Source organism: Parasteatoda tepidariorum, chromosome 4, assembly GCF_043381705.1.
Source record: "Parasteatoda tepidariorum isolate YZ-2023 chromosome 4, CAS_Ptep_4.0, whole genome shotgun sequence".
Classification (NCBI taxonomy): domain Eukaryota; kingdom Metazoa; phylum Arthropoda; class Arachnida; order Araneae; family Theridiidae; genus Parasteatoda; species Parasteatoda tepidariorum.
The window spans coordinates 36,946,476-36,973,173 of record NC_092207.1 but is presented as its reverse complement, the minus strand read 5'-3'; the positions used below and the strand labels follow the sequence as shown (position 1 = coordinate 36,973,173).

At 26.6% G+C, this 26,698-nt stretch overlaps 1 protein-coding gene across 2 annotated transcripts in view; it reads left to right on the top strand.

Moving 5' to 3' along the window:
* Positions 1-12: 12 nt before the first annotated feature.
* The window catches only part of LOC107453252 (muskelin 1), a 27,760-nt gene continuing 1,074 nt past the window's right edge, over positions 13-26,698 (top strand). The window contains exons 1-20 of one of the 2 annotated variants that reach the window (XM_016070009.3): positions 13-358; positions 3,347-3,416; positions 4,618-4,760; positions 4,903-4,991; positions 5,963-6,072; positions 6,787-6,924; positions 7,195-7,249; positions 7,675-7,755; positions 7,839-7,901; positions 8,112-8,224; positions 9,158-9,271; positions 10,901-11,058; positions 14,780-14,954; positions 15,068-15,188; positions 17,065-17,132; positions 19,662-19,735; positions 20,504-20,618; positions 22,127-22,204; positions 23,465-23,629; positions 23,758-23,809. In XM_016070009.3, the coding sequence (XP_015925495.1) occupies positions 288-358; positions 3,347-3,416; positions 4,618-4,760; positions 4,903-4,991; positions 5,963-6,072; positions 6,787-6,924; positions 7,195-7,249; positions 7,675-7,755; positions 7,839-7,901; positions 8,112-8,224; positions 9,158-9,271; positions 10,901-11,058; positions 14,780-14,954; positions 15,068-15,188; positions 17,065-17,132; positions 19,662-19,735; positions 20,504-20,618; positions 22,127-22,204; positions 23,465-23,629; positions 23,758-23,809 (2,053 nt within the window). In that variant the 5' untranslated portion in view covers positions 13-287. The remainder of the gene's footprint in view (positions 359-3,346; positions 3,417-4,617; positions 4,761-4,902; positions 4,992-5,962; positions 6,073-6,786; positions 6,925-7,194; positions 7,250-7,674; positions 7,756-7,838; positions 7,902-8,111; positions 8,225-9,157; positions 9,272-10,900; positions 11,059-14,779; positions 14,955-15,067; positions 15,189-17,064; positions 17,133-19,661; positions 19,736-20,503; positions 20,619-22,126; positions 22,205-23,464; positions 23,630-23,757; positions 23,810-26,698) is intronic. The other variant, XM_043054879.2, reaches the window with a different exon arrangement.

Below are 26,698 nucleotides of genomic sequence, written 5' to 3'. Positions count from 1 at the left end.
CATGTTTTGAACGTCTTCTCAGATAGAGCAGTATGGAGTTGTGTTGTTTAAAGACCGTGACAGCAAATGAATTACGAGCTTAGTTGAGTTTTAATTCAAGGGCAAATAAAAGTAAGCTTTAGGATTAAAAATACTGCAAATTAAGTTTCAGATTAAACACATAAAGGTATATAATCACAATAAACCGCGAAAATGATACCGAAACACATTCTGCTATTGTTTTCATAAAACAGCTGTTGACAAAACTATTCATATATGTGGCAACAAAGTTTAATCATAATAAAGCGATGGCCGAATTAAGAATTTTAAAATATTCAATTCATCAAAGTTCTAGTCACTCTACTCCATTTATACCAGAGTATGTCAAAATTCTCTTATTATTATCTCTTATAATGTTATGCTCTTATGTCAATTAATATATTTCCCGGTAGTTTCATAGTTTAATTTTAAATTCCATTTGAAATACAAACCATTCTGAAATGAGTTATCAAATTATTTTATTATTTTTGTACATTATGCAAGCAAAGTTTATGTCAGTCCTTGCTTATTATAAATTTCTTTCTTTTACTTAATTAATCGTTTTATTAGTCTATTGTTACTTCATACTTTTTAGATAGCTTTCCTCGGGCTGTGCTTATGAAACAATAGGATAGACACACAAAGCTTTGTTCGTATTGTAATTCTTTGTTTGATGCACCATATTCTTCAAATTATGCCACTAGTTAAAATCAATAAACGAATATTTATAGTTCGTGGCTTACCCGGGGTGTGGTATGAGTTTGCCCCATTGTATGATAAACAAAGTTATTCAGTTCAGTGATATGATTATGATGATTTTACAAGAGAGTGTCACCGAGCTCTATGTGATTAGTTTGGGTACTTATCTGTTTTTGGAAACAGGAAAATTTCCTTATCGTCATTTACGCCAAAATAAAGGTCAAGATTTGGAGAGTATGGGCTGTGGCCCGCTACAAACTTTAAAAAAATTACAGCAGAGTCAAACTCATATAATACAACTCGTGGTCACTCTCGGATAAAGCTCTACACATTTTTTTAAAATTTTTTGCTGGTTTAAAATCCCTATAGTATCTCAGAGATTGTAGTTGGCAGGAACAGACTGATACTGAAATTTCCTCTGATTGACCTGTAGTGTATCTACCACTACAAAATTGCAGTTACAATTCACTAGTATATAATACATGTTAACTCGATTCTATGGTGGGGTACCTTTTCATAGATGAAAGGTGACATGATCTGTAACGTATCTATAACAGTCAGAGGTCTCTTTATGTGAAACTGTTTCTATCTTTGTCAAATTGTTTTAATTATATATATAAACAGAACAAAGTTACAAACTTAACCCTTCAATATTTTCATATTAACACATATCCTTGTTAAAGCAATTCATCCCACAAAAGACACTTATTTATTTAGTTTAATTTGATTTAATCATAATTTTAAACTATAACTTTTTTGCTGACTTTATGGTTTAATATTGGATGCAAAAAGAAAAAAAAAACTTAGATAATTATCACAAATTAAACGAATTTTATTTATTAAGAACAAAATATAATTTTGCATTTGTAGATTTCCTGTCACAAGAAAGTTTATCCTCTTGACCTCTCTTTGAGTGCCAGTTGTAAAAAAATCATATTTCAGGTCAGAAACTCTGAAAAATGATTTAGAATAATTTTTGATAAAATCTGGCATTACAATTCTAAAGCATAAATGATGGTTAACAAAATTAAAGCAGATGAATCAATATAATAGTTGAAGCAGAAACCTAATGATTATATTAAAATTTTATAATATAGATACAGTAGGGAACCGACTATCCGGATAACTGATTTTTCCGGTTTTCTGAATCGCTACAAAAAGCCATTTTTTTTTTTTATTGTTAAACCCAACTAAATATAAAAAATTTTTTGGAAATAATCTTAAAAAGATGAAAAAAAACAATGAAGTAATACACTAAAGATTAGTTCCAAAATAATGGTAAGGTGAACATCTTTCAAAAAAGAGAGAAAAATCCTAACATCTTATGAGGAAAAAAAATTTTTTTTTTTAAAATGGTGGGAAAATTGATTGAATTTCGGTCCGGTTTTCTGATTTACGGATAACGGGTTCTGTACTGTATCTTTAATTTAACGGCTTCCCTGATTATCCCGAGTTAACTCGGGTATGTATATATTGTAAAAATTTATTATCCCGATTATACTCGGGCATAGCAGAATTATTCAATATGTTTTGTTTTATCACGTTTTTATTCAACCGGAAGCAAAACAAAATCTGCTGTGATTGGAAGTTTGCCAATTTTTGTTCGAGAGTTTTGCTATTTGTGGACTGCAGTCGTGTTTTGTATAATTGTATATACAGGGTGATTCTAAAAAGATGGGCAAAATTTTAGGAAGTGATAGTACACACCCAGACAAAAAATTTTTATCAGAGAATGCATGGTCGAAAACAAAACCCAAAACCGCTAGAAGAGGGCGTCAAAGTTTATGTTCTTATATGAGGCAAAAACACACAAAGGACGATGAAGTTAAGTTATAAAAGCAAATTTAATGGCATATGATTACAATAAGTGTTCAAAACAGTGGCCGGCAGCGGCCTGCTGGTAGAACAGCGAATAAAAGATAGACGAACTTTCCCTGCAGCAACTGAAAGCTTGGCGACAAATAACGTAGCGCAGTAACTCGCAACTGGAATGGATCTTTCTCGTTTGCATGAAAAAACTTTCCAAATGCGCCAGCACCTTTGCGTTTCGTTTTCGACCATGCATTCTTTGATAAAAATTGTTTGTCTGGATGTGTACTATCACTTCCTAAAATTTTTCCCATCTTTTTAGAATCACCCTGTATATAATGGTTAATGAATTCACATAGAAAAAAGAGTAAAAAAGTGGTGTCTGCGAGCAAAAGTGAAAGTAATGCAGATGATTTTTCAGATTATGAAGATGTGAACATATACAAAGATAATATAAATATTTATCTTTTTTTATTTGTCCGAGATAATTTAGGATAGTAAACTGATGATAAATTAAATATTTTTTACACATAAAAAAATTAGAATTTCAACTTAGAACTTGTGTTTGTTTTGTCTTAGTTCCTTGTATTTATTACTGAAATAAAAAAAATATGTCAATTTTTTGCATTTTGTTTTTTTAATTAGTAAGGGAAGCAATTAAGGAGTACATTACTTATTATTTCACCCATAAAAAATAGGTAACTTAAATTATGTTATTTTAGCATTTAATAAAATGTTTTATTTTTTAAATATTTTTTTGCTATTTTCAACTATTAACTGTCAAAAAATTAAAATAACTTTTGTTCTTTAACTAATTCAGAAACATCTTAACGGATAATCCTAATGATGGAACTTCCCGATGGTCATCAGAAACTAACAATCCGCCACAGGTACGTTCTGATGCATTGAAAATATCTAACATTAGACATCTTTAATATGTAGATTTTTCTCATTTTCTTCTAGCTTGTTCAACGTTTTTGCTTTATTAATCATTCTTTAGTTTTTAAATCCTTATTGATACTTTAAAGCCGAAAAAGTTACTGTTAGCTTATATTTCACTTTTTAACATGTATTATATTTTTTCATTTGTCTTTACCATTTTTATCAATTTTTTTTTTTTTTTTTTCAAAAAGAACATTTACCCTACCCTATAGCTGCATCTATTTTATCTTCAAAGTAATCTTTTTCCTAGGTTCTTCTCATTTAGAAACAAAACAAATGTGATATTTTCTTATTCTTTTTTTTTTGTGACAAAATTAACTTTTTGTTTGATAAAAAATCAAAGCCAAATTACGCTTTTCCTAACTCTGTTTATTTATTTTAATAGCTGGTCTGAGCCAAGAAAAGTTACATATTACTATTCAAAATTTATATGTAACTTATGAATTTAACATGCAGTTCTTTGCACAAAAATCATGATGAAAGTGAAGTTGGCAGGAAATAAATTAATGTAAATAATTCCAAACTAATTTAGTTACAAAAGGTTATTTCAAAACAATTTTTTACTAAACATTTATGATTATGTATTATAGGAAAAAAATCAAGAAATTAAAAAAATTTGTTAACTTTTTAAAAAATAACTTTTATTGTTATTGAAAATGCAGGGTTTGTTCCTAACTAAAATTACTGAAGCATCAACGAAAACTAAATTAGTATGATAAGTGTTCTCTAATTTTTGAAATTTTGGATTCTTTTTTTCTATATGTCTAATTTTATTTATATGAATATATAAGAAGTAACATTTTGCTAGGAATACAGAATCTGCTCGACCTTAATGAAATTTCCAACATAAAATGCTTACGATTCAGTTCAGGTTTGCACTAAAGTAAAATGTAAGCAAAATAGAAAGATGTCTGCAAAAAAAATAATGAATATTTAGTGCAATATATTTATTTATTTTTTTATGTGCAGGATAAACAGCTTTTTTCATTTTTATTTATTTATTTTTATTTATTTGTTTTTATTTAATTTGAAGATCAGTCAACCCATATGATGTGTATAGTGTTTAATTTTCATGCTGATGAAATTTAAAAACATTTATTTAATGTCAACTATACTTGTTTTTTTAATTGTTAATTTCTTTATTTTTAGTTTTTAATATTAAAGCTTTACAATCCAGCTGTGGTTCAAATAATTAGTTTTGGAAAATATGAAAAGAGTCATGTATGTAATATGAAAAAATTCAAAGTGTATGGAGGTCTTGCTGATGATAGTATGATCGAACTTCTTGATGGGTAATTAATGACTATTTAACTTTTATTTCATTACATTAGTTTCTTAGCATTTATATTAATTACCCAAATTTTTATACGCATTTCCTGTTAAGTTATGTTTTTCCCTAGTCTGTTAATATAATAAGACTTCTGTTACTTTTAGGGGACTAAAAAACAACAATCAAACGGAGTGCTTCAATCTAAAATACATTGCTGGTGAAAACATGTTTGCTTGTCGATATATAAAAATAGGTTGGTAAAAGTTTTATTTTTATAAAAATAATGCTCGCAAATTTTTCATGATGTAATAATAATCAAATTTCTTTCAACTTATATTTTGTGACTGCAGTGGACAGTTTATTGTTTATTTTACAAACGTTCTGTGAATTGCATGATAAGATATTAAAGTTGTCGAAGAATAAATAAAATAAAATGAAAACATTTTTGACCGTATTAATTTAATGGTGTTTTCAATATGTTCTTCAGTGTATTACTTGAAAGCAGGTTCTAGAGCCGGACAAGTGTTATTCTTTAGAATCTTATTGTGACTTATATAGATATGTATATTCTAAGGTTTTATGTAGTTCAGGGTGAATAGCATTTTTAAAAAGTGCTTAAAGGTGCTTATTTTTAATTTACATTTTGTAAAAGCCCTTAAAGTTGCTTTTTTTATTCAGGGTTTGTAAAAAGTGCTTAATTTTCTATCTTTTTAAAAAGAAATGTTTTTCTTTTCCATGTCAATTGTCGTTCTAAATTACAAAAAATGCATGATTTTCACAATTTTCTATGCAATATTTATCAGAAACTAGTTTTTTTATCATAATTATGTAAAATTTTTAAAAAAAATTTTGAATTTTATTGATTTTGTGTTTATAAATTAAGAACTTTAAATGATAAAAAAAAAATAATTTTCATTACTACATAGATTCTAATTGTGATTTTTTTTTTTTTTCTTTTTGGAAGTGATTAAAAATATTTTTTGAGTACTTAAAAAGTGCTTATTTTTTAACGAAAAATCTGGCTACTCACCCTGTAGTTGTAACTTTGTTTATCTATTCAAGTATTTCTGTTTGTACTGTCCTATCTATTAACAGTATTTATTGTTAGTTTAATATAGTTATTTAATATGGTTATTTTTTAAATCATTTATTCCCATGCATAATTTATTATATCTGTGCATGAAAATAATATTCAGTCTATTCATTCCTATTCTTTTATTGCAGTACCTATTCAGTCATGGGGTCCAAGTTTTAATTTTAGTATCTGGCATGTCCAGCTTCAGGGTATTGAAGATTGGGATTTTGTAAAGCCATGTGTTAGTTGGTTCAATTTTGTGAGTATCCATTTATCAGGAGTCGTCAAATTATCTAACAGTTTTTAAAAATGTTTTTAGATTTTTAATTTTTCAAAATGACTTCACTTTGTGTGATATACTAACTACAGTCTTTTGCTAAAAAGGAATGCAGGAAAAAGAAAAAATATTTTAAATCTTTGAGAACCTGGATGATTTTAGTTTTTTTATCGATTGAGATTAATTAATCCAGAACTTAATTATTGATATTAGTTATTCATTTGTCTTAAAAATTAGAGTATAAAATACAGCAAATTATGTATAAACTTTAAAGTTTTGTTTACTTTGCTTTGTTTTTAAAAATAATTGAATATTAGTAGGTTTTTTCTAACTTGCTCTGAGGAATATTATACTTATTTTACTTTATATAAATGATTTAATGTGTAATTGTTAAATAAAATTCATTAAAGTTCTCTTAAAGAGATCTTTTTATTAATTTTAAATCTCTTTGAGTCTAGGGTTGTTTGATGTTTCATTTTAATTTTTTCGAAAATTTGTTAACCTAGTTTATTAACCTAGTAATTAATTAACCTAGTTTGATGCATGTAGATCTTTTTAATTCTTTTTGTAAGACCTTAATGAATTTTGATGTTCAATTTATATATTATTATTTACAATTAATTTGCTGGATTCTAAAGCTAGACTGAATTATGTGCACTTTTAAATATACATTATCATAAGATTTACTTATTTTAGTATCGAGAAAGAGAAGCGATCAGGCTTTGCTTGAAACATTTTCGACAGCACAACTATACGGAGGCTTTCGAATCTTTACAGAAAAGGACCTGTGTACAACTAGAAGATACCTTGTTAACAAAATTGCATCAATGTCTTGTGAGTCAACCACACTTTAATTCAATCTATTTTATTTCTGCTTTAATTTATCTTCTGTAAATTTACCATCTTCAAGTAAACATGGTTCCACAACCCTGCAGCATCCCAGTTATTCTTTTCACGTTTTTCTGATTATTTTAGCATTTCATTAGTTTTTAACATGTTTTGATATCATTGTATTTAACATTTAATGCTGCTTATATTTGACTTTGTATAGCTTCTTTCATTTTTTATGAATACATATATTTAATTTTTTTCCTTCATTATCAGGTAATTGATGGAGACTATATGGCTGCTGAGAAGTTGTTGATCAGTGCAGTTCACGGTTAGTCTTAGAAACACTGAAATTGATATAATCAGACTTTTTTTTCTGTAAACCTGGCTTTTGTATAGTATTTAATGTATTCGTCAAAGTTTGCAAGTTTGTTTGTTATGATATAATCTATGAGATTGCTTAATTTTCCAGTATTGCCTAAGTGTAATTTTCTTTTTATTTATTTATTTATTTTGAATTCAACCAATGTAGGCTTGGATTTATATGTGTTTAAGACAAGGAAATTTCAATACAAAAAATAATTAAAATTGTCAACAGGATTGAATTTTTATCTTGGCAGATTATATTTTAAAAACTTATATTATGTTTTTGCTTTTTTATTAAACTATTTTTTTGTTTCTAAAGATTCATTGTTTATGAATGAATATTAGATTCACGAATTTACATTCATAAGTCATGTAATCATATTTTTCTAGATGGTTGCTTAGATAATTACCTAGATCAACAAACACATAAAGCAAAATGGGTTCCTATAATACCAGAGCCAAAAATTCCAGGTAAAACTGCTTATGTTTTAATTACTAATAATCTGCATTTGTAAGAATAAAATAATGAAAACTGACTCTAATTTTCCATCTAGAAACTGAAGGTTCAAAGCCAGGTATGAGAGGTGGTCATCAGATGTGTATTGATGTTCATACAGGTAATAATTATAAATAGGTTATAATATTTAAAATATGTCAATTAATAATCAATTCATAAATCTTTGTTCTATACATTTTAGAACTGCTTATTTTCAACGCATTGAAATTTCTAGTGCAGGCTAATTTTCAAGTGTAACTATCTAAATTATATAAAATAACTGCTAAAGAAATAGTAATAATGAATAGTCTAATGAATTTTTACATTTTAGAAAATATTTACTTATTTGGAGGATGGGATGGTACATCAGATCTCTCTGATTTATGGTGTTATCATATACCTTCTGGTACGTGGAACTGTCTGTCCCGGGACACAACATGTCAGGTAATATTTTTTTTAAAGAAATAATTATGTATCTCCTTAAATATAAGTTGTATGTGAACTTTAAAAATGATTGCATAATCTTATTTTTTTATTATTATATTTAGTTTTTTGAATTTTACAAAACTAAGACTTTTTACCAAAAAATTTATTGTTATTTAATTGAGGGAATAGTGCTTATTTCAAATACAAGCAAGTTAAGTTTGAAGACTTGATAAACAGAGTGGCCTGAAAATAGGGAAAATTCAAGGAATTTTATCAATCTTGAAAATCAGGGCTGTGTTATGTGATATTTAGTTATTGACTCTGAAACATAGCTAAATTATTTGTTACAATTAAACTTTTCATTATTGTCTCATATTAACTATTTATTATAAATTAATTACATAATGACATTTATGTAGAAATAAAATAAAATGAAGAAGCAGTTTTCGAATTTTACTTAATTTAACAGAAACATATTAACCATTTTACTTTATTGAACATGATATTGTGGGATAGTAATATATATCAGAATGTTCATGTTAGAATATTCACATTTAGTTATTTTAGTTTTTAGAGAAATTATCTTTTAGAGAATCATTTCATGTAAAATAAATCAATAAGAAGAATATTTATCTTAACATAAGTGTCACTGGAAAGTGTACAAATCATAATTATTTATCATTAGATTGTATGTGCAAAATATATTGAATGTATATTAATCAAATCTCTGAATCTTAGACCATAGAATTTCTCACTACTATATCATAGTGGAAACCCTTCATAACAAACCAGATTTTCCCCCATCTTTTTTAATGTGAAGGTGGTGTAGTGAGAAAAAAACTTCACCAAACTTGCCAAGACTAATACTGTACAGTGGGATTAATTTCATTTTGTAAAACTTTTGTCATAATGTACTTGTATGTATAATTTATTTTCCTGTTCTTTTTGTAGGGTGGTCCTACTCCTCGTTCATGCCACAAAATGTGCCTTGATCCTGAAAGAAAAAAGATATTTGTTATCGGCCGCTACCTTGATTCCCAAATGCGAGTGCCAAAATATTTAAAGGTATAATTTTTTATGTTCCTCATTTATGTACTTAAATCTTTTTTTACACTTATGTAAATCATGTACTGTGGTAAAAAATAAAATTGATTTTTAAAAGCAGTTATTTTCTTCTGATTTTAACAACGTAGTTTTGTATCTTCACAAGGAACAAGAAATTGAACATTTGTCTTTATCTAAAAAATATGTTATGTACTAAGAAATTAATCTTTATATTCCAAATTTAGTTTAAAAGCAATTTTTTTTAGAAAATTTGCTAAAAAATACTTTTCAAACCATTCTTCTGAAAATATTTTTCTCAGTTTAATAACTAAACCTCTCTCCAATGATAGTCAAATATAGTTATACATTCTCTTTTTGAACCCAGGAGTTTATCAAATATATATGTGTTAGTCTGTAGCATTCTCTAAAACTTGAAGTATATTTTTTACATAGATGCCTATGGTTTCCCAGTTTATAGTTAACTTTTCACTAATAAAAAATAAGCTGTTTCTGCTATGTTCTGAACTCTAATAGCAGTTTTAATATTGTAATTTTTTTTTTCTGACCCATAAGTTTCCAATTGCTTTCTGTGTCAAAGTTAGAAAAAAAATGGATTTAAATGTAACTCTATTTTTATTTTTTTCAAATAGCCCAAAATAAATCATTATGTCCTGCAGTTGTGAATACAGTAAAACCTGTTTTTGTGCAATGGATAGGGACCGCATGAAAGAAATCATACAAAAAAATATTCGAAAATTTTATGAAGTCTTACATATAATAAACAACTTTGTACGATATACTACCTAAAAAAATTTTTATGCGGTGGATCGAGACCGCATAAAAAAAGTCGGACTTAGAAATTGCATCAATGGTTTATGAAATATATGAGAGAATGCTTTCAATTAAATTAAATTAGACCTAAAGAAATTGTAAAAATATTTAATTCTTCATTGTACAATATACATGGAGAAGTTTTCAAATTATACATTAAATAGTTTACTGCTACTCGTCGTAATCCAAAACGCGCATCTTCTTGTGATGAATTGGTTGAAAATCGCTTTCATCGCTTGAAGATAGGATTTGAATTGATTTGTTTTTTTGTTACCATAAAGTCAGTGATCAGTTTTTGTGACGACGGTCGACTGGTCAAGGAGACCACATAATCAGAGTTCGTCCACAACATGTATATGTACATTGATAGGAAACATTAAACTGGTGCTAACCCTGCTAAGATTCATATACAGCATAAAAATAAATCGCACAAAAATAAAATTGCACAAAACCAGTCGCACAAAAACAAAATCGCATAAAAAAAGGACCGCACAAAAACAGGTTTTACTGTATTATCAGATTGGAATAATTATGCTTGCGGCAAACAACTTATTATGCTTGCTACAGTTAATAACTACTTGATATGCTTTGTTGGAAAATTCTCTAAATATGCTATGTATCAAACTTAATTTAGTATAAAGAATAATTTATAAATTATTATCTAAGATAAATTTGAAAACAGGCTAAAAAATTTTATAATATTATAATAATAATGAAAAACTGTTTTAAATGAAAATCATATTGTTTCACATTAAGCATAAGTTCTAGATTTTTATTGTCTTTTTGGTTTTTAAAACTTTTTTTTGTTTATATTTTTAGAGTGATTTCTTTGTGTATGACATTGATTCTAATCAGTGGACTTTAATTACTGATAACACGGCTGAGATGGGTGGTCCAAGATTAGTGTTTGACCATCAAGTTTGCATGGATGTTGAAAAGAACACATTATATGTGTTTGGTGGAAGAATATTAGTGAGGTAATTTTAATTTGTTATATGGTTTTGAAAATATCCTTCTTCAATTCAGATTCTTAAATTTAATAATCTTATGGCAAGTAACATTTCTGAAGCTCTCAGTATAAGAAATTTTTTAAAGGTAGTTTAATAAAACAATTTTTATTTAAAAAAAAAAAATTTAATTCCTAGAAACAGAAAATTTGATAAATGGTGAAGGTATTTTTGTTATTTGAAAAGAAAAATTATGAATGTTTTGTTAAACCTCAATTAGCATTTCAGAGGCATTTGAATCTAATTGGTCTCATCTGTACAAAAGGGGTAGGGTATACTTTCTGTTATGCTGACTAAATGAAATAAAACAAATTGTGAATAACAGGGATGAGATTTTTCCGCTTTTTAGCGGATTTCCGCTTTTTCACTTTTATCTCTTGAATTTCAGCTTTTTTATCAAAAATTCAGATTTTCTAATAATTTCACTTTTTTTTATAAGTATTCCGCTTTTTCAGAAAATTCACCAATTTTCAAAGAGAAACAGAATATTCAAACTACATAGCTACCAATCCTTTCTCATTTTTACTTATTTTATCTATTTTCTCCACTTTTACACGCAGCAGATAAGATTTTCCGAATTTTTTACCCGCCGTCCAGATAGATCCGATTTTCGTAGTTCAAACGACTCTGCCTCTGACAAGCCTTTTAGAGGTCCCAAGGCTGGAATGTGCTAATATCTCGATTCTTATTCACACGATTTTAATATCAAACATAGCTTTTCATATTTGAGTGTTGCGATTCTTATTCACGCGATTTGAATATTGTACGTTGCAATTCTTATTTGCGAGATTTAAAATCACGATATTGTGATTCGTATTTACGCCTTTCTAAAAACCCATGTAGCGATTGGTATTCACGCAAGTTTAAAATTCAATGTCTTGATTTGCTCATGCGGCTTATAATATCAAACATTGATTTTCGTATTTATATTTGATTTTAAAATAAGGCATTGGGATTCGCATTCACACAGTCTAAAAATTATGCATCATAATTCTTATTTATGCAATCTAAAAATTACGCATCATGATTCGTATTTACGCGATCTAAAAATTATGAATCGTGATTTGTATTTACGCGTTTTAAAAATTCTATATCCCAGTTTGTATTTTCTCATTTTCAAAATCGTATATCTAGTTTCATATTCATGTGATTTCAAAATCCATAATTGTTATTTATATTCACGCAATTTTAAGATCAACTATCGCGATTCTTGTAAGAAGTAAATTTTTTTAAAATTAGTTACTATAAAGGTGACTGTTTTTCTAACGACGATTATTAGTATATGTAAGTGTTACAACATCAGAAACCGTAAGAAAATATATTCAAAACTTACATTCTGTGCTTGCAAAGAAGTAAAAATAGGATTTGTCACAAGATGTTTGAAGATGGACTAACGACTAAATATAGCAAGCATAAAAGATATAGCAAACAAAAGCAATCACATCAATTTTGGAGAAAGAGTTAATTAACTCATCATCAAAATTTTATTTATAATTGCTATTATTTATGCTATAAAATGCAAAATTCTTATCAAATAAAAAACAATTATCTAAACAGTTGCTGATTGTCATGTAATTTTTCAAACTAAAATAACAATTTTTGTATGTTAAGGAGTTACTATATATTTCTACCTCACTGTTATTGATGTGTTTCAGAGGGCTCTAGTTAGATTAGACTATAATATTAACATAATGATTCAGTACATTGTTAAAGTTTTTTTTTCCAATATATAATTTAAAAAGTAATATTACTGATATTTTTGCTATAAATCACATAACAATATTTATTAAAAGAAATGAAATATTAATGTATATTCTCAGTAGTTTTAATTTGCTAAACCAGATAGTTTTTCAAGTAATAATTGTCTCTTATGTGAACTGAGGAAAAATATAATTTTCAGCTTTATTTTTTCAATTGGTGATTTTTATTTTCACTAAATATTAAGTATCAATGTAATAATTTATATAATAATTGATTAGTACACAATTATATGTCAACACATTATTTATTACCTTAAACTGTCTGGAATTTATTATTAAAGGGTTGCGCTTGCGTAAAATTTACTATCGTGGAAATTCAGCTTTTTTGCCTTTTGGCTAATCTCATCCCTGGAATAAAGCAGAAATTTTTATTCATATTTGCACTTTCATTTGTGCATCATTTACACTACCCTTTCTATTTAGTATCATATTTGATTCCATGAAAAAATTTAAAAAAAGAGAGATGGGATAGAAAACAGTACTTTATTGGTCGAAATAAAATTATAAAATTGTAGTTTTATGCTTAAAACTATTTTAACTTCTAAACCATCAGTCCAATCAACTATTAGTTCAAGCTTTTTATTATGTCTTATGTTTTTAATTTGTCTTATGTCTGAGGTGTCCACCATCACCTCTCTTATTCTATAATGTATAAAGGAGAAATTAGATTATTCACAACTCGCAATCACGAAAATTATACATAGGCTTTTAAAATTTAGATATTCTAAAGTAGTTTAAGTTTGTTATTTTTATGGTAAGATGTTGCAGTATTAGTGTGCAAACATTGGGTATACAAAAAAGCGAATCTAATCAAAATGCTTGTTTAGTTGTTGTAAGATTCAACATTAATGTATTTAGCTCTTCAAGTGTTGCAACTCTTTAAAAAAATTGCGATGAAGAACAGCAAGAAGCAGATTGATGTTGACTTCCAGTTCCATCAGAACTGAATTAGGGAAAGCATTGAATAGAAAAATTTCATTAAGAGTGAAGTTAATTCTAATTTAAACACCATACTTTTGTTTTTTTAATTGATGTAAACTTATTTGTTTGTTTATTAAATTTGCACCAATTATTTTTTTCATATTTATAAAATTGATGCAATTAAATATTTTTTTTATGTATCATTTTATCTAATATCGCTACAAAAAAAAATTCTGTTAAAAAGAAATGTTTTTAATTCCTTATAAATTGTGCAGTTAAACCTTGATATTGCCAATTTGAAAAGAGACAGTACTTTTGTGATACTGAAAATTTGGAATATCAAGAATAGAGTATTTTTTTATCAACTCGGGTAAAATAATCACTGTTCTGACATTTTAAAAATTGTTTGACGTGTATTTACTTGTGAAAACATATATTTCAAAAAGTATGTCAATATCTTTGTTTTTCATTTGGTTTTACTTTTTGCTAAGGTTCTTCTGTTTTCTTTTCCAATATTTCTGATTCTTCCCTATCATCCCATACTGAAACGTTTTCTACAGTAACTACTTCATAAATATCAGTCTCTTTAGGATTCATTAAATTAGCTAATTCTTTCCTGTGTAATGAAAAGATTATCGTATGTCTATTTTTTTAAGAATATATAATTTTGGCAGATTTTTGTAGTAAAAAATAGTAATAAATAAATTTTTAAAAAAAACACCTTAAGCTTTTTTTTATTAGAATTTTAATAAATGATTCATAAAATTTTTCTAGAAAAGTTTTTAAGAAAGTTAAAAAAAAACATTTTAAATTCTTCGGAAATCAATCATATTTGGTATTCAACTATAAAGGGTTTTTTTTTCTATCTGTAATTAAGCATGCGCATCTGGAATTTAGACTTTCTGGTTTTATCAAAAAATAGTCTTAATCAAAGTTTGTAATATCAAGGTTCAACTATAATTTGTATTCTATTTATTTTCACTGTCTATAATTCCTTTCTTTTTTTTCAGTAATAGTACCTCATCTAGTGATGAAAACGTTTGTCCTGAACCCATGTTTAGCGGTTTATACTCTTACCATGTTCCTACCAATACTTGGACTAAACTTCGAGATGATTATCCTAAGCCCAGAAGATTTGACTTTGAAATTAAGTCAAGAATTGGTCATTCAATGCTTTTCCATGAGGTATTGTTTATCCTTTGTGCATTAAAAGCTTGTTTTAATTTTGAATTAAATTAGTAGTTATGCATTTATTTTGTTTTTAATTTAATGTTTATAATTTTGTTTCACTGCTGTAGAAATCCCGCTTACTCTATATATTTGCTGGGCAAAGAGCCAAGGAGTATTTAAGTGATTTCTTTACCTATAATGTTGACAGTGACAGAATAGATTTCATATGTGATGGATCAGATAATGAACGTAAGATATTTCCAACTTTATTATATGTAGAATAAATGTAAATTTTTGTACTAAAAACTAAATTTTCTAACATTAATGTAACATTTTTTAGATAAAATTTTGCTATGATCTTATATTTCTTACGTACTTAGAAATGTGATTTAATTTTTCTTTTATTTGATTTAATCACATTCTGAATTCGAAATTCTTGTACTTGATTATGGCATAAATAGAATTATTAATTTTGAAAAAAAAAAGAGAAATAAAGAAAATAATCTATTATAAACTGGTTATTCTATTATTTTATATAACTATTATATATTACATAGCTATTATATTATAATTAATATATATATAAATAATCAATTAAAAGCTATTTAAAAAAAACTATAGTTGTTAATTACACTTACTGTTTTTTCAGGAACTTTCAAAGTTTGAGAAATTTTTAAACATCAAAACTGACATTTAGCAGCACATAACATTGCATTACCTCAACTTTTATTTTTGTAAAAAATGTTTAATGTATGAAAAGGAATAAAAATCAAAGTATGAATGGCACTAACATTTGTTTTAAAAGATATTTATAAATTTTCTTGATTATTTTCATCTAGAGCTATGTGCAATTAAATGTCTGCAAATGTTATTTCTGTAATCACAGTCAGACTAGAACGTGAGGCTGTTAAAAGAATAAATTATTTTCAAGTTCACGGAAGTGTTTAAAAAGATCTGCTTTTGATTTTGTTATTCAGCACTTTAATTTTCATAATTTATTAGAAATTTGAAATATTAAAGAAACTTAACATTTTATTTCAAATTTTTGAACAATTTCTTTTTAATTTGCTTAATAAATGTTTTATTCTGGAAAGTTTCTAGTTTTGACTATTTTGTTTTGCTATTCTTTTTTCATTTAGTTATTTTATTTGCTAATCATGCCGAACACATTTTAGAAAAGTTAGATGATAATAATTATCAAAATTTTAATTTTAATAAGCATAATGAATATAAAACATTACATCAGTAGTTGTCACAACTATTATGTTCTGTGTTCTTTTTTCTAAAAAAAAATTCAGAAATAAAAAGTTTAAGATAAATGCTGAAATGCAAATTTTTACATCATTTTCTGCTACAGTTGCATGAAGTAAAGCCAGAAATGAATTGATATTCATTTATTACTCCAAAAATTCTAAAATACTCCTTAATATTTATTTGGCTACCATGTGCAAAAGTTGAATCTTAGAAAAAATTCTAAAAAATTCCCTTTTTTTTTTAAACATTTTCGATTAATTTTGCATACTTATTATGATATTTATTAAATAATATATCAAAATTTAGTGAATCACTTATAATCAAATCAATAAATGTCTGTTTACTTTGATATCGAATTAATCAAAATTATCATATTATTTAATAATGATGTAAACTTTTCCTAGGAGTTTAAATTTATAAATTTTTAAAATTGTTAACCAAAATAAATGATGTCTACTTATTTTCTATATTATAATGTAGGAAATTTGCACTAAATGACTGATCGATTATTTTTCATTTTCATCCCATTTTTGAAAGGCACTTCTGGTTTATAGTTAAAAATAATTTTTGTCTAATCATATTTATTACACATTTGAAGATTCAAAGCAAAAAATCTTAAATTCAATATCAGATTTTTGGTTTTTGTTTCAAACTTCAACATTTATGCAAGGAGAGAAAGACGAAATATAATTTTTTAATGATAAAATTCCTTAGATGGCATTATTCCTTTCGAATATCCCAATGTCTGAAGAAAGTTATTATCTTTATTATTAGAATGATTAGTATATTAAGTAAAATCTTTGTCTTTCATTTTAATATATATCAATATATTAAAATAAAATACATCAATGTACATATTTTTTTTTTTTAGTTCCTCCTGCTGGTTTTACCCAAAGGGCTACTATTGATCCAGAACTTAATGAAATTCATGTGTTATCTGTAAGTATGCCTGTTTCATATCTATCTAAAAGATATATTTTTATTGTTTAACATATAGTTTTAGAAATAGTTTTGTACATTAGAGGTAAAAAAACCATTTATCCATTTTTTTTAATGAAAAGGGCAATTCCATGAAACAGGGGAAAAGCATTAGAAAATTCAAATAAGAATAATGTTATCATTTTGGATGTTTTGTGAATTAGAAAGGTTTGATAATTTATAATTATTTTTTTTGAGAATTTAGTTTTTTAGTGTTGGTAACCCATTGAACATTAGCATTTACTTTTTCTGATTTGGGTGACGAACATGGTCAGTTTTTGAAAATCAGTGAGTTAACATTATTTTAATTTCAAAATGCTCCAAAGAATAAATATTGTTTATTACACTTAATAGAAATATTGTGCAGTGTTAAAATAAATTTTTGTTGTTAAATTTATTTAATTATATAAATTTCAACTGAACATTAAGGCATGTAACGTAAGTTACCAAAAACTAGAAAAAGTTTTTGTGTGTAAAAAAGAACAAGTGATACAAAAGTAAGAATAATATTTTTTCTTCCTTAGAGGCTAACACTAAATAAGCAGCAATAGTTTTCTTTTTAAATATTACTTATTTATTGTTTTGTGCCCCATTCAATATGTGTAACGTAAGTTACTGACATGCATGCAATGTAAGTTACCAATGTGAAATGAGTTTATTCCTCTTGAAAATTGGCATACAAGCTAATTAAGATGTATCCAGTTGCAATACCAAAGTTTAAATAAATTATCACTTCCTTAAGATATTGATTTTAATGAAACTCTTTGCTTTAAGTTATTACTTTGGGTGTTGGCATTCATATGTTTTCAGAGTTGAACGAAATCTTTCGACAGGCACCGGGAGTTAAGGATGTAGTTATAATTAGAGATGCTCCTGGTGACAAAAAGAAAGTACAAGCACGGCATCTTCATCATTCAGTTCGAGAAATGCACCAAATGTTTATGGAAGAAAATCCAGAATGCAAAATTGGAAAAACTAGATTCTTTGAGCCCCGTTCAAAGCATGTCTTGTTTAGTAGCAAACTTCCAGGCAATGTTTGTGTTTATAAGCATCATGAAAAGTTCGGATTGACCAAGGAAGCCTTCAGCAAAATTTATAATGTTTCATCTTACGAAATTCTTTAGAAATTTATTTTATGTTTAGAAAAAACAGCTGAGTGCGAGTCTCTAGAACAGATGAATGGAGTGTCTAGTCTATTCTCAAAATCTCCACAGATTAAAAACATTAAGCAGATCCACCATTTAAGTGTACAAGAAGGCATACCAGAAGAGTTTTTTTTAGTGAAAGATGTTGAAAAAGAAAATGATGAATCCAAGATAAATGCTGGGGGTTGATATATGGTTAGATAGGAGGACATGTTATATCCTGGTGTGGTAATGTCTGTTGCAGAGCAAGAATTTAAAGTCAATGTAATGGCTGCTGTGGGAATCTATTGTAAATGTCCAGTAAAAAGAGATGAAATATTCTACCAGAAAGAAAGCATGGTGAAAAGAATTGAACCCCCTGTACTAGTTAATAACAAAGAACTTAACAAGTTTGCAGTTATGTGTGAATCAAAAGTATCTGAATTTACTTCATGTACACTTTTCTCCCTTGCACCATGCTGTTTAAATAACTTAATTTGCATTTGTACATTATTTGATAAAAGTTTGATACAAAGGGAATTTCGTAACGTAAGTTACTGTAACGTAAGTTACCCACTTAAAAAATTATATTTAATTTAACTTTTGAAATAAAATCTTAAATCTAGGCATAAGAAATATTTAAACATGTCAGAAAAATGATACATATAATCTTAATCGTGAAACTTTTGTATAAGAACAGAATTTTGCCTTCAAGTATATTGCAAATTTATGCCATTCTTTTTTCGCTAACGTAAGTTACCACACTAATTTTAGGATTTTACACTGTTTAAATTGAAAAATAATAATTATTTTAATTAGATTCCTTTTGGTTCTGACTGTAATTTTAAGAAATCACTTTATTTTAATATGTGTATTCATATTATTTGTTTGCCTCAATGCAATAAAGTTTATGTGAATGTAACGTAAGTTACCGTGGAATAGCCCAAAAGCTTAATATGCAAAACGTAAGTAAACATATAAAAAAATTGATTCAACTGGTCATGGGAAAATTTGAAAAATTTTTTATTTTGTGGCATAGTGTCTTATACCTCTGACGCTCAGTTCTTTAATGAAAAGCTAAACAAAAATTTTCTATTTTTTGCTTTTATGTTTTGCAAAAATTTTTAATCATGACTGCTATTGCCGTATTACTTCTTAATGTATTCATTTCAATTTAAATTAATAAAAATTGAATAATCTCAATGGTTTATTATTATTATGTATAAAATTAAAATGGTGTTCTTCATATCTTTGAATGATTAAAATTGTTCCATTACTTAAGATGTATTAATTAGATAGAATTGTTAAACATTTATGACATTATTTCTGTGTGAAACTTTTTAACTTTTTCAAAATTCTTTTTCAGGGTTCAAATAAAGATAAAAGAGATGAGCATGTAAAAAATTCTTTTTGGATTTATGATATAAGTCACAATAAATGGTAAATATGTATTTCTACTTTGTTTTTTGATTAGCGTGTGCATTCACTGTACAGGTGTCTCTCATTTAAATGCCTGAAATGCATACCTGAGTTTTATGAGTAAAAGTTTTAAAAATAATGTAAGTTTATATGGTATCATTTATAGATAAAGTTATGTGCTAGCATTTATTAAAATATTTAAGAATTTTTTTAATAAGTCTCTATTTTTAAACTATTACAAGAATAATAATTCAATCAAATATTTAATAACTGGAAATTTATTTATTTTAATTTTTATAAGTTTTTTCATTCTATATAGTAGATTTACAACTCTCATTTTTCAATTTTATATTTAACTCAGAGAACAAGTTCAGTATGTTAAACGCACTTTCTTAAATAATGTTTTTAGTGATACTAATATACACTTATGCTGCTGAAAGAGGTAAATCTTGTAACTCTCTGGAATTTTGTTCAAATCAAATGAAACTTTTATTAAACCATATAAAATGTTTTATGTTAACATTTTATTAAACACCCACCAGGGAGAGTTTAGAAACGTCCCAGAATTAATAATTTACTCTTTGAACTATTCCAGCTTAATTTCCCCTTTCACTACTATTCTAAAAATACAGTTTTATTTTATATAATAGTTTTAAATTTTGTAATTAATTCTTTTAAGTTCTTTTAATTTAATCCATTCTGATTTTTTTGAAGTATCTTATCTAGTCATATTACACTGTTTAATATTTTCAATAATATTTAAAAAAATAATTTTTTTAAATATGACAGGTCTTGTGTTTATCAAAGTGAAGTTCGAGAAAATGACTCTGCTTCCCAAAATGCTCAACCTTCTGAACCGTGCCCACGTTTTGCCCATCAACTAGTCTACGACCATGTGAAAAAAGTATGGAGCCTTCTTTATTTTACAGTTCTTTCTAAAGTGGATGCAATTAAAAAAAATTTTACAATCTACAATATTTTTATTCATTTATAAATTTATATTTTCTGTGATTTGCAAACATTACATAATTCCATTCCTGTTTTAAATTACAGTTATTAAGTTTGTTCTATTTACTGTTATATAGCTCAAGACTACGTTTAAAACTGTTGTGATTGTAATTTTCAATGCAAACAAATATAAAAGTTCGTATAAAATTAAAAATGTTTCGTGTTATTCAGTGTAACTGTTCAATACTAACTGGGTCTGCAGCTTTTTCATCATCAAACTTTTTCTTTTTTACTATATGTCAAAATCTAACCCTACAACCAAAAATATAGAATTTTTTTCTTTTACAGTTCATATTTCTGTTACATTTTTTATTACATATTTTTTACATTTATGCTCTTAATAATGTAATTAGACTCTCTCAAATTGTAAAGAGACTTAGCCAATTTTAGATCATTTATATGTTTAAAACTTTTCTTTTTAAATTTATATAAATCTTATTGAAGCTTATTTATGTAGCTTGTTCATATTTATTTTCCAGAATTTTTTTTTCTATTAGTCTGCAAATAATCATAACTTAATATAAAAGAAAGCTATTTTTCCCCCACACAAATAATCAATTCAACTTCAGGAATCTGATTAAAAACCATTTATTTTTTTCACTACACTTTCACTTTAAAAGCAGCTCTAATGTTCAAAACTCAATTGTTTAGCAAAAGAAGGGAGAGTTTAAGAGTGGAACATACTAACGAAATTATAAAAACTATAATTTACATAAGAATAGAAGAAAAAAAATTAGTAATAATAATGAAATTTAATTTCAATAAAATAGAAAAAAAGTGTATAACTTTAACTATTTTTAAATATTATTATTTGTTTTAAAAATTTTGCTTTCCAAAGAAATTATAAAATAATAATAAAAAAAAATTAGAAATGCAGAATTATGAAGAAAAGAATTCACCTGATTTTATTTTAGTATAGTAGTATTTTAACACTAATACCAAAACTTAATTTAAATATTTTTTTTTATAATTCTTATTATTACTTATTTTGTATTGATTATTTTAATTGGCACACATGTATGTGGAATGTATTAAAAAATAAGTATAACAAATTATATAAGTTATATAAAACAAAACTTTACTTGATAATAAAAAAAAATGAAACAGCTCTTCTAGTTTTAAGTATTTAGTCTTCATGAAATCAGAAATAATAGCAAAATTTATTAATTCCATGCTGATGTCAGTTGAAGATATCTGTATTGTCTTTGTCCGGTCATTTGTAGTAACAAATGACAGGAACTGGATTATGTTTTTTAATATGTAAATGGTGAAAGCAGTAACTTTCTTAGTTACTGAACACATTCCATTTGCATTTGAAAATACTATTTAGATGTATTCTAAATACAATGAAAACCATATTTTTTTATTCTTTATATCTCTTAGATTATACTATTAATTTTTCAGGTGCATTATTTGTTTGGTGGTAATCCTGGTAGACTGCATTCTCCAAAAATGCGTTTAGATGATTTTTGGTCACTTCACGTAAGTGCATATTTTAATTATAACTTTTAATTTAAATTAGTCAAAATTAAGTTGAAAAGTCAGTTTCATAAATCTTGCATTTGCAGTGCAATGTGTCACACAATTGTATCCTGTACTCATATTTGGTAAAAAATTTTGCAACGAGTAATTATAATTATTGATAATTAGCAATATTCATTGTGACTAAATATTGAAAATTGAAATATTTCAATTCTGCTTATAAAAATCTCATAATATGTATTAAACAATAAATTTTAGTCTGCTTTTGTACAAGGCTCCATCGGTGGACTACCTGAGCATTGTTTAGACCATTTGAGATTTTACTATAATTGAGCTTCATCTTATCCAAAATTTCTCTCTCCAAGCTTCTCTTGATTAAGTTTAAATCAACAATTTAGAAGGAAACATAAGTTATTTTTTGCAATGTTGAACAAAAAAAAAAAACTTACACGCATTTTTAATAAAAATTTTCTTTATCTTCACCATTAAAGACTTTTATTTTATTTTAAAACCGGCTTTGAACAGCCGACCCAATTCTGACTTAGCAACTATCAATGTTAAACACCTTGTAATTTTCACCCCAACCCAGAAGACAATGGAACTCTTGAATCAAGCATTGGAAGAAACTAGCCTTCATGAAGGAACTAACTGGATTCACGTTACATGTAGAGAGGAAAACCTCCCATTTTTAGCCCGACAGCAAGGGAACTCGAATCCATGATCTGTCGGCCACTAGTGATATTTTACATCACCATAGTCGTTGGTTGTGAGCTGGGTGCAAAACTGATATCAACTGGGTCACCTCATAGTCGAGTGCTCCATCCCCTACGCCGCCACGGCTCATCATTAAGGGTACAGATGCTGATGTTGTACCAGTATCAGGGTACAACCTCTAATCTAGCCTAATTAAATGATAGGCTTTTAACTACTTAATTTGGATTATTTCATGAAAATGGAATTTACATCTTCAGAGCAAAAAGAGATTATGCTGTTTTTCATAGGGGAGTGGAGTTATGGCAAATGTAAAGTTAACATGCAAATTTTAATCTTATTTTGTGTATTTTATGCTACCATTTTGCAATGTTAATGCACCATTTGAATATTAATTTATCCTTTATTTATATATATATACAAATGTTTATTAAAAAACAAAGTTTCAATTTTCGATGTTATTATAACGACCCTGTTTCATAACTTTGTAACTTATTTTCTGGATCCTCATTTTTGATATAGTTTTCAAAACTTATATTGTTTTTATAGCTATTCCGCCCAACCAAAGAAATGCTTTTGCGTCAGTGTTGCAGAATCATTCGACAACACAAATTTCAAGAAATAGCCTCAGTAGATCAAATTGCAGCCCTTCAGTATTTACAAACAGAGCTCGCCAGTACTGTTGATCATCAAAATTCTGAAGAAACAAAAGAAGTAAGCAAACTATATTTTGGTTATTTATTTATTTTGTTTTTGAATTTTTTTTTTTTTTTTTTTTTTTTTTTTTTTTTTTTTTTTTTTTTTTAATTCTGGCTTTGCATTTACTTTTTGTTTACTTTTAGTTTCAGCTTTTAGCATTCAACTTATTTAAGGAAAAAGAAAAAGAAGCCAAAGGTCAGAGCTATTTCAAAATTTTCATCCAATCAATTTTAACCTTGAAAAACATATATACTACCTTGCAATAATGGAAGAAATGCTTGAAGGATTATTTTGTAACTTTAGAGGTGTTTAGTTCATGTGATTTTTTATACTTAGCAATAAGATTTAAAGCTTTCAGAGTTTTTGAAGACCTACAATAAATTATGCAAGAAAACAAGTGTTTTTGAATATCCTATGCCAGAAAGTTAAGCAAAAATCTTGTAACTTGCATCTTAACTTTGTTATTTTTCATAACTGCATAAACTTTCGTAAACCTAGAGTAAATATATATATAGAGATATGGACATTTTTATAAAAAATTAATTTTTTTGCCTTACGTTTTTTTGCTATAACTCATAAATATTCACTGGAATCAAACAAATTTTAGGAGAAATTTTGATTAATTACAAAATTGTTTATTGAAAGCTTTGAAAAAGTTTGTTAAAAACTGCACAAGGTATGAGTATTTAAACTGATCATGCACAGAAAAAATTTAAAAAAGTTTTTTCATAATTTTGTAGAGAATCATATTTGCAACTAATGATAAAAGCTTTATTTAAGTATCTTAAAAATTTAAAAAGTTTCAAGCGATTTTCTAAGTAGTTTTTGTACTTTTTAAAAGAAATCTCAAAACGATACAGGGTTATCCACAAATTTCATTCTTTTTATTAGTTTCCACATATGATTCACTACAAAATTATGAAAAAACTTTTTTAAAATTTTTTCAGTTCATGTGTAGTCCTCATAACTTACACAGTTTTTAACAAATTTATTTATAATGTTTTTGTAATTAATCTTAAATTGCTCAAAAAATTTAGTTTAATTCCATTGAATATCTATAAAGTTATTATGAAAAAGCATTAGATGAAAAAATTAATTTTTTTAAAAAATTGTCCATATCACCATAAATATTTACTCTATGTTTACAAAACTTTTTGCAGTTATTAAAAATAACAACTAAAGTAATCAATACAAGTTACAAGCTTATTGCTTAATTTTCTGGCATAGGGTGTTGACCTCTGAAACCTTGAATTTTATTGCTAAATATGAAAAATTGCATGTACTAAACATCTCTAAAGTTACAAAATAATTCTTTTAGTATTTCTTGAGTAATTTTAAAAAAATGTCAAAAACTGAAAGTGTCTCTTCCTTTATTGTAGGGTAGTGTGTATATTGTATATAAATATATTGTGTATGTGACTCATTCAAAATATAGATGTTAAAGCAAAATTCCTTTTATATAGTTTTTAATATGTTTATAATAGTCATTAATATTTATGCTATATATTATAAACAAAAACAATAATGATTGAATAAATAAGATTAATAACTTAATTTAAAGGGCATTAACATATTTACCAGAAATGTTTTTATATTTGTTACCAACAACAAATCATATTTTTTTTAAGGTTAAAGTTTAAATACAAAGAAAACTGAATCCATAAACTATTTTTCATGAGATGATTGATGCCGGATGTACGTAGAAATACTAAACTGAATGCATATATTAAATTTCACATTCAAACTATTAGTTTTATCTATCTCATTTTAATCTCCTTCTCTTCATCCTTGAAAAATATATAGTTCATAATATCTGACTTGTCTTGGTAAGAGTTTTAACTGTGTAAATAAGTAGAAATCCTACGTTTTATACTTTATGTTTACAAAATCACTTATAACTTCTGTGAAATTTGTCCCATCGCCTTTGTTTTTGGTGTCACTCAATTCAACACGAACGAAACAATACTTCACTTGAGAAAATAATAATGTTTAAGTGTTTTCCTCTTTACAATTCTTTTCCCCTATGTATATTCAAGATGGTGTCTAAAGCTGTTTTAAATATAATAAATTTGCACTTCAAATGATGCTTCAATAATTAAAACATTAAGAAAGGAAGGGCAAATCCTACTCAGAATGTCAATTTTTAAAATTCCATAAAGGTCTTAAAATTCAAAATAATTTTAAATAATAAGCTAAATAAATTCTTTTTATAAATCAATCTGAATTCCAAAAAAATTTTAACATTACTAGAAAAGAAATTGGCTTTATGAAGAGTTAACTAAAGCAAATTCCTCTTCAGATGATGTGGCTATTTTTACTAAGAGCTGGCTCAGTGTTCAGTAACATGATTTCTACCAAGATGGTTTGAACAAGGGCCTTTATTTCAATAAATGCCTAAATTGCCTTGATGATCATTTTGAAGTGAATTCAGGGATGTGATTCTTCCGCGGATTCGTGGATTTCCGCTTTTTGTCAGATTTTTCCATTTTTCCCGCTAATTTCCGCGGAAATTTTTTTTTTAACAAATTAAAATATTTTATGAGAAATTTAATTTTCCGCGGATAGAAAGTATTGAAGTCCTCATTCCTCCCTCTGAAGTTTCTCTAAAAATCATTTCCTTGGGATAAAACTGGTTGACCTTTATACAGAGATGAGATTTTTCGTTTTTGCCTCTTGAATTCCAGCCTTTTTATCAAAAACTCCGATTCTCTAAAAGTTTCGTTTTTTTTTTAAAATAAATATCCCGCTTTTTTCTCTTTTTTTCCTTTTGAAAATTCAGTCTTTGAAATAAAATAATTATATTTGTTTACGATTTTCAAAGATAAACAGAAAATTCAAACTATGTCCTAGCTGCTAACCCTTCCGTATTTTTACTTATTTTAGCTATTTTCTCCGCTTTTATACACAGAAAATAAGATTTTCCGTATTTTTATTCGTCCGCCGGATAGCTCATATTTTTGCAATTCAGACGTCGTGACCCTGTTGTCTGGCGTAAAAGCAAACGAAAAAAAAATATAGACGTGGATTTGCGGTGAAAATATTTATTTGCTCATTCAATTAATCTTGAAAATTTCTATTTATTAG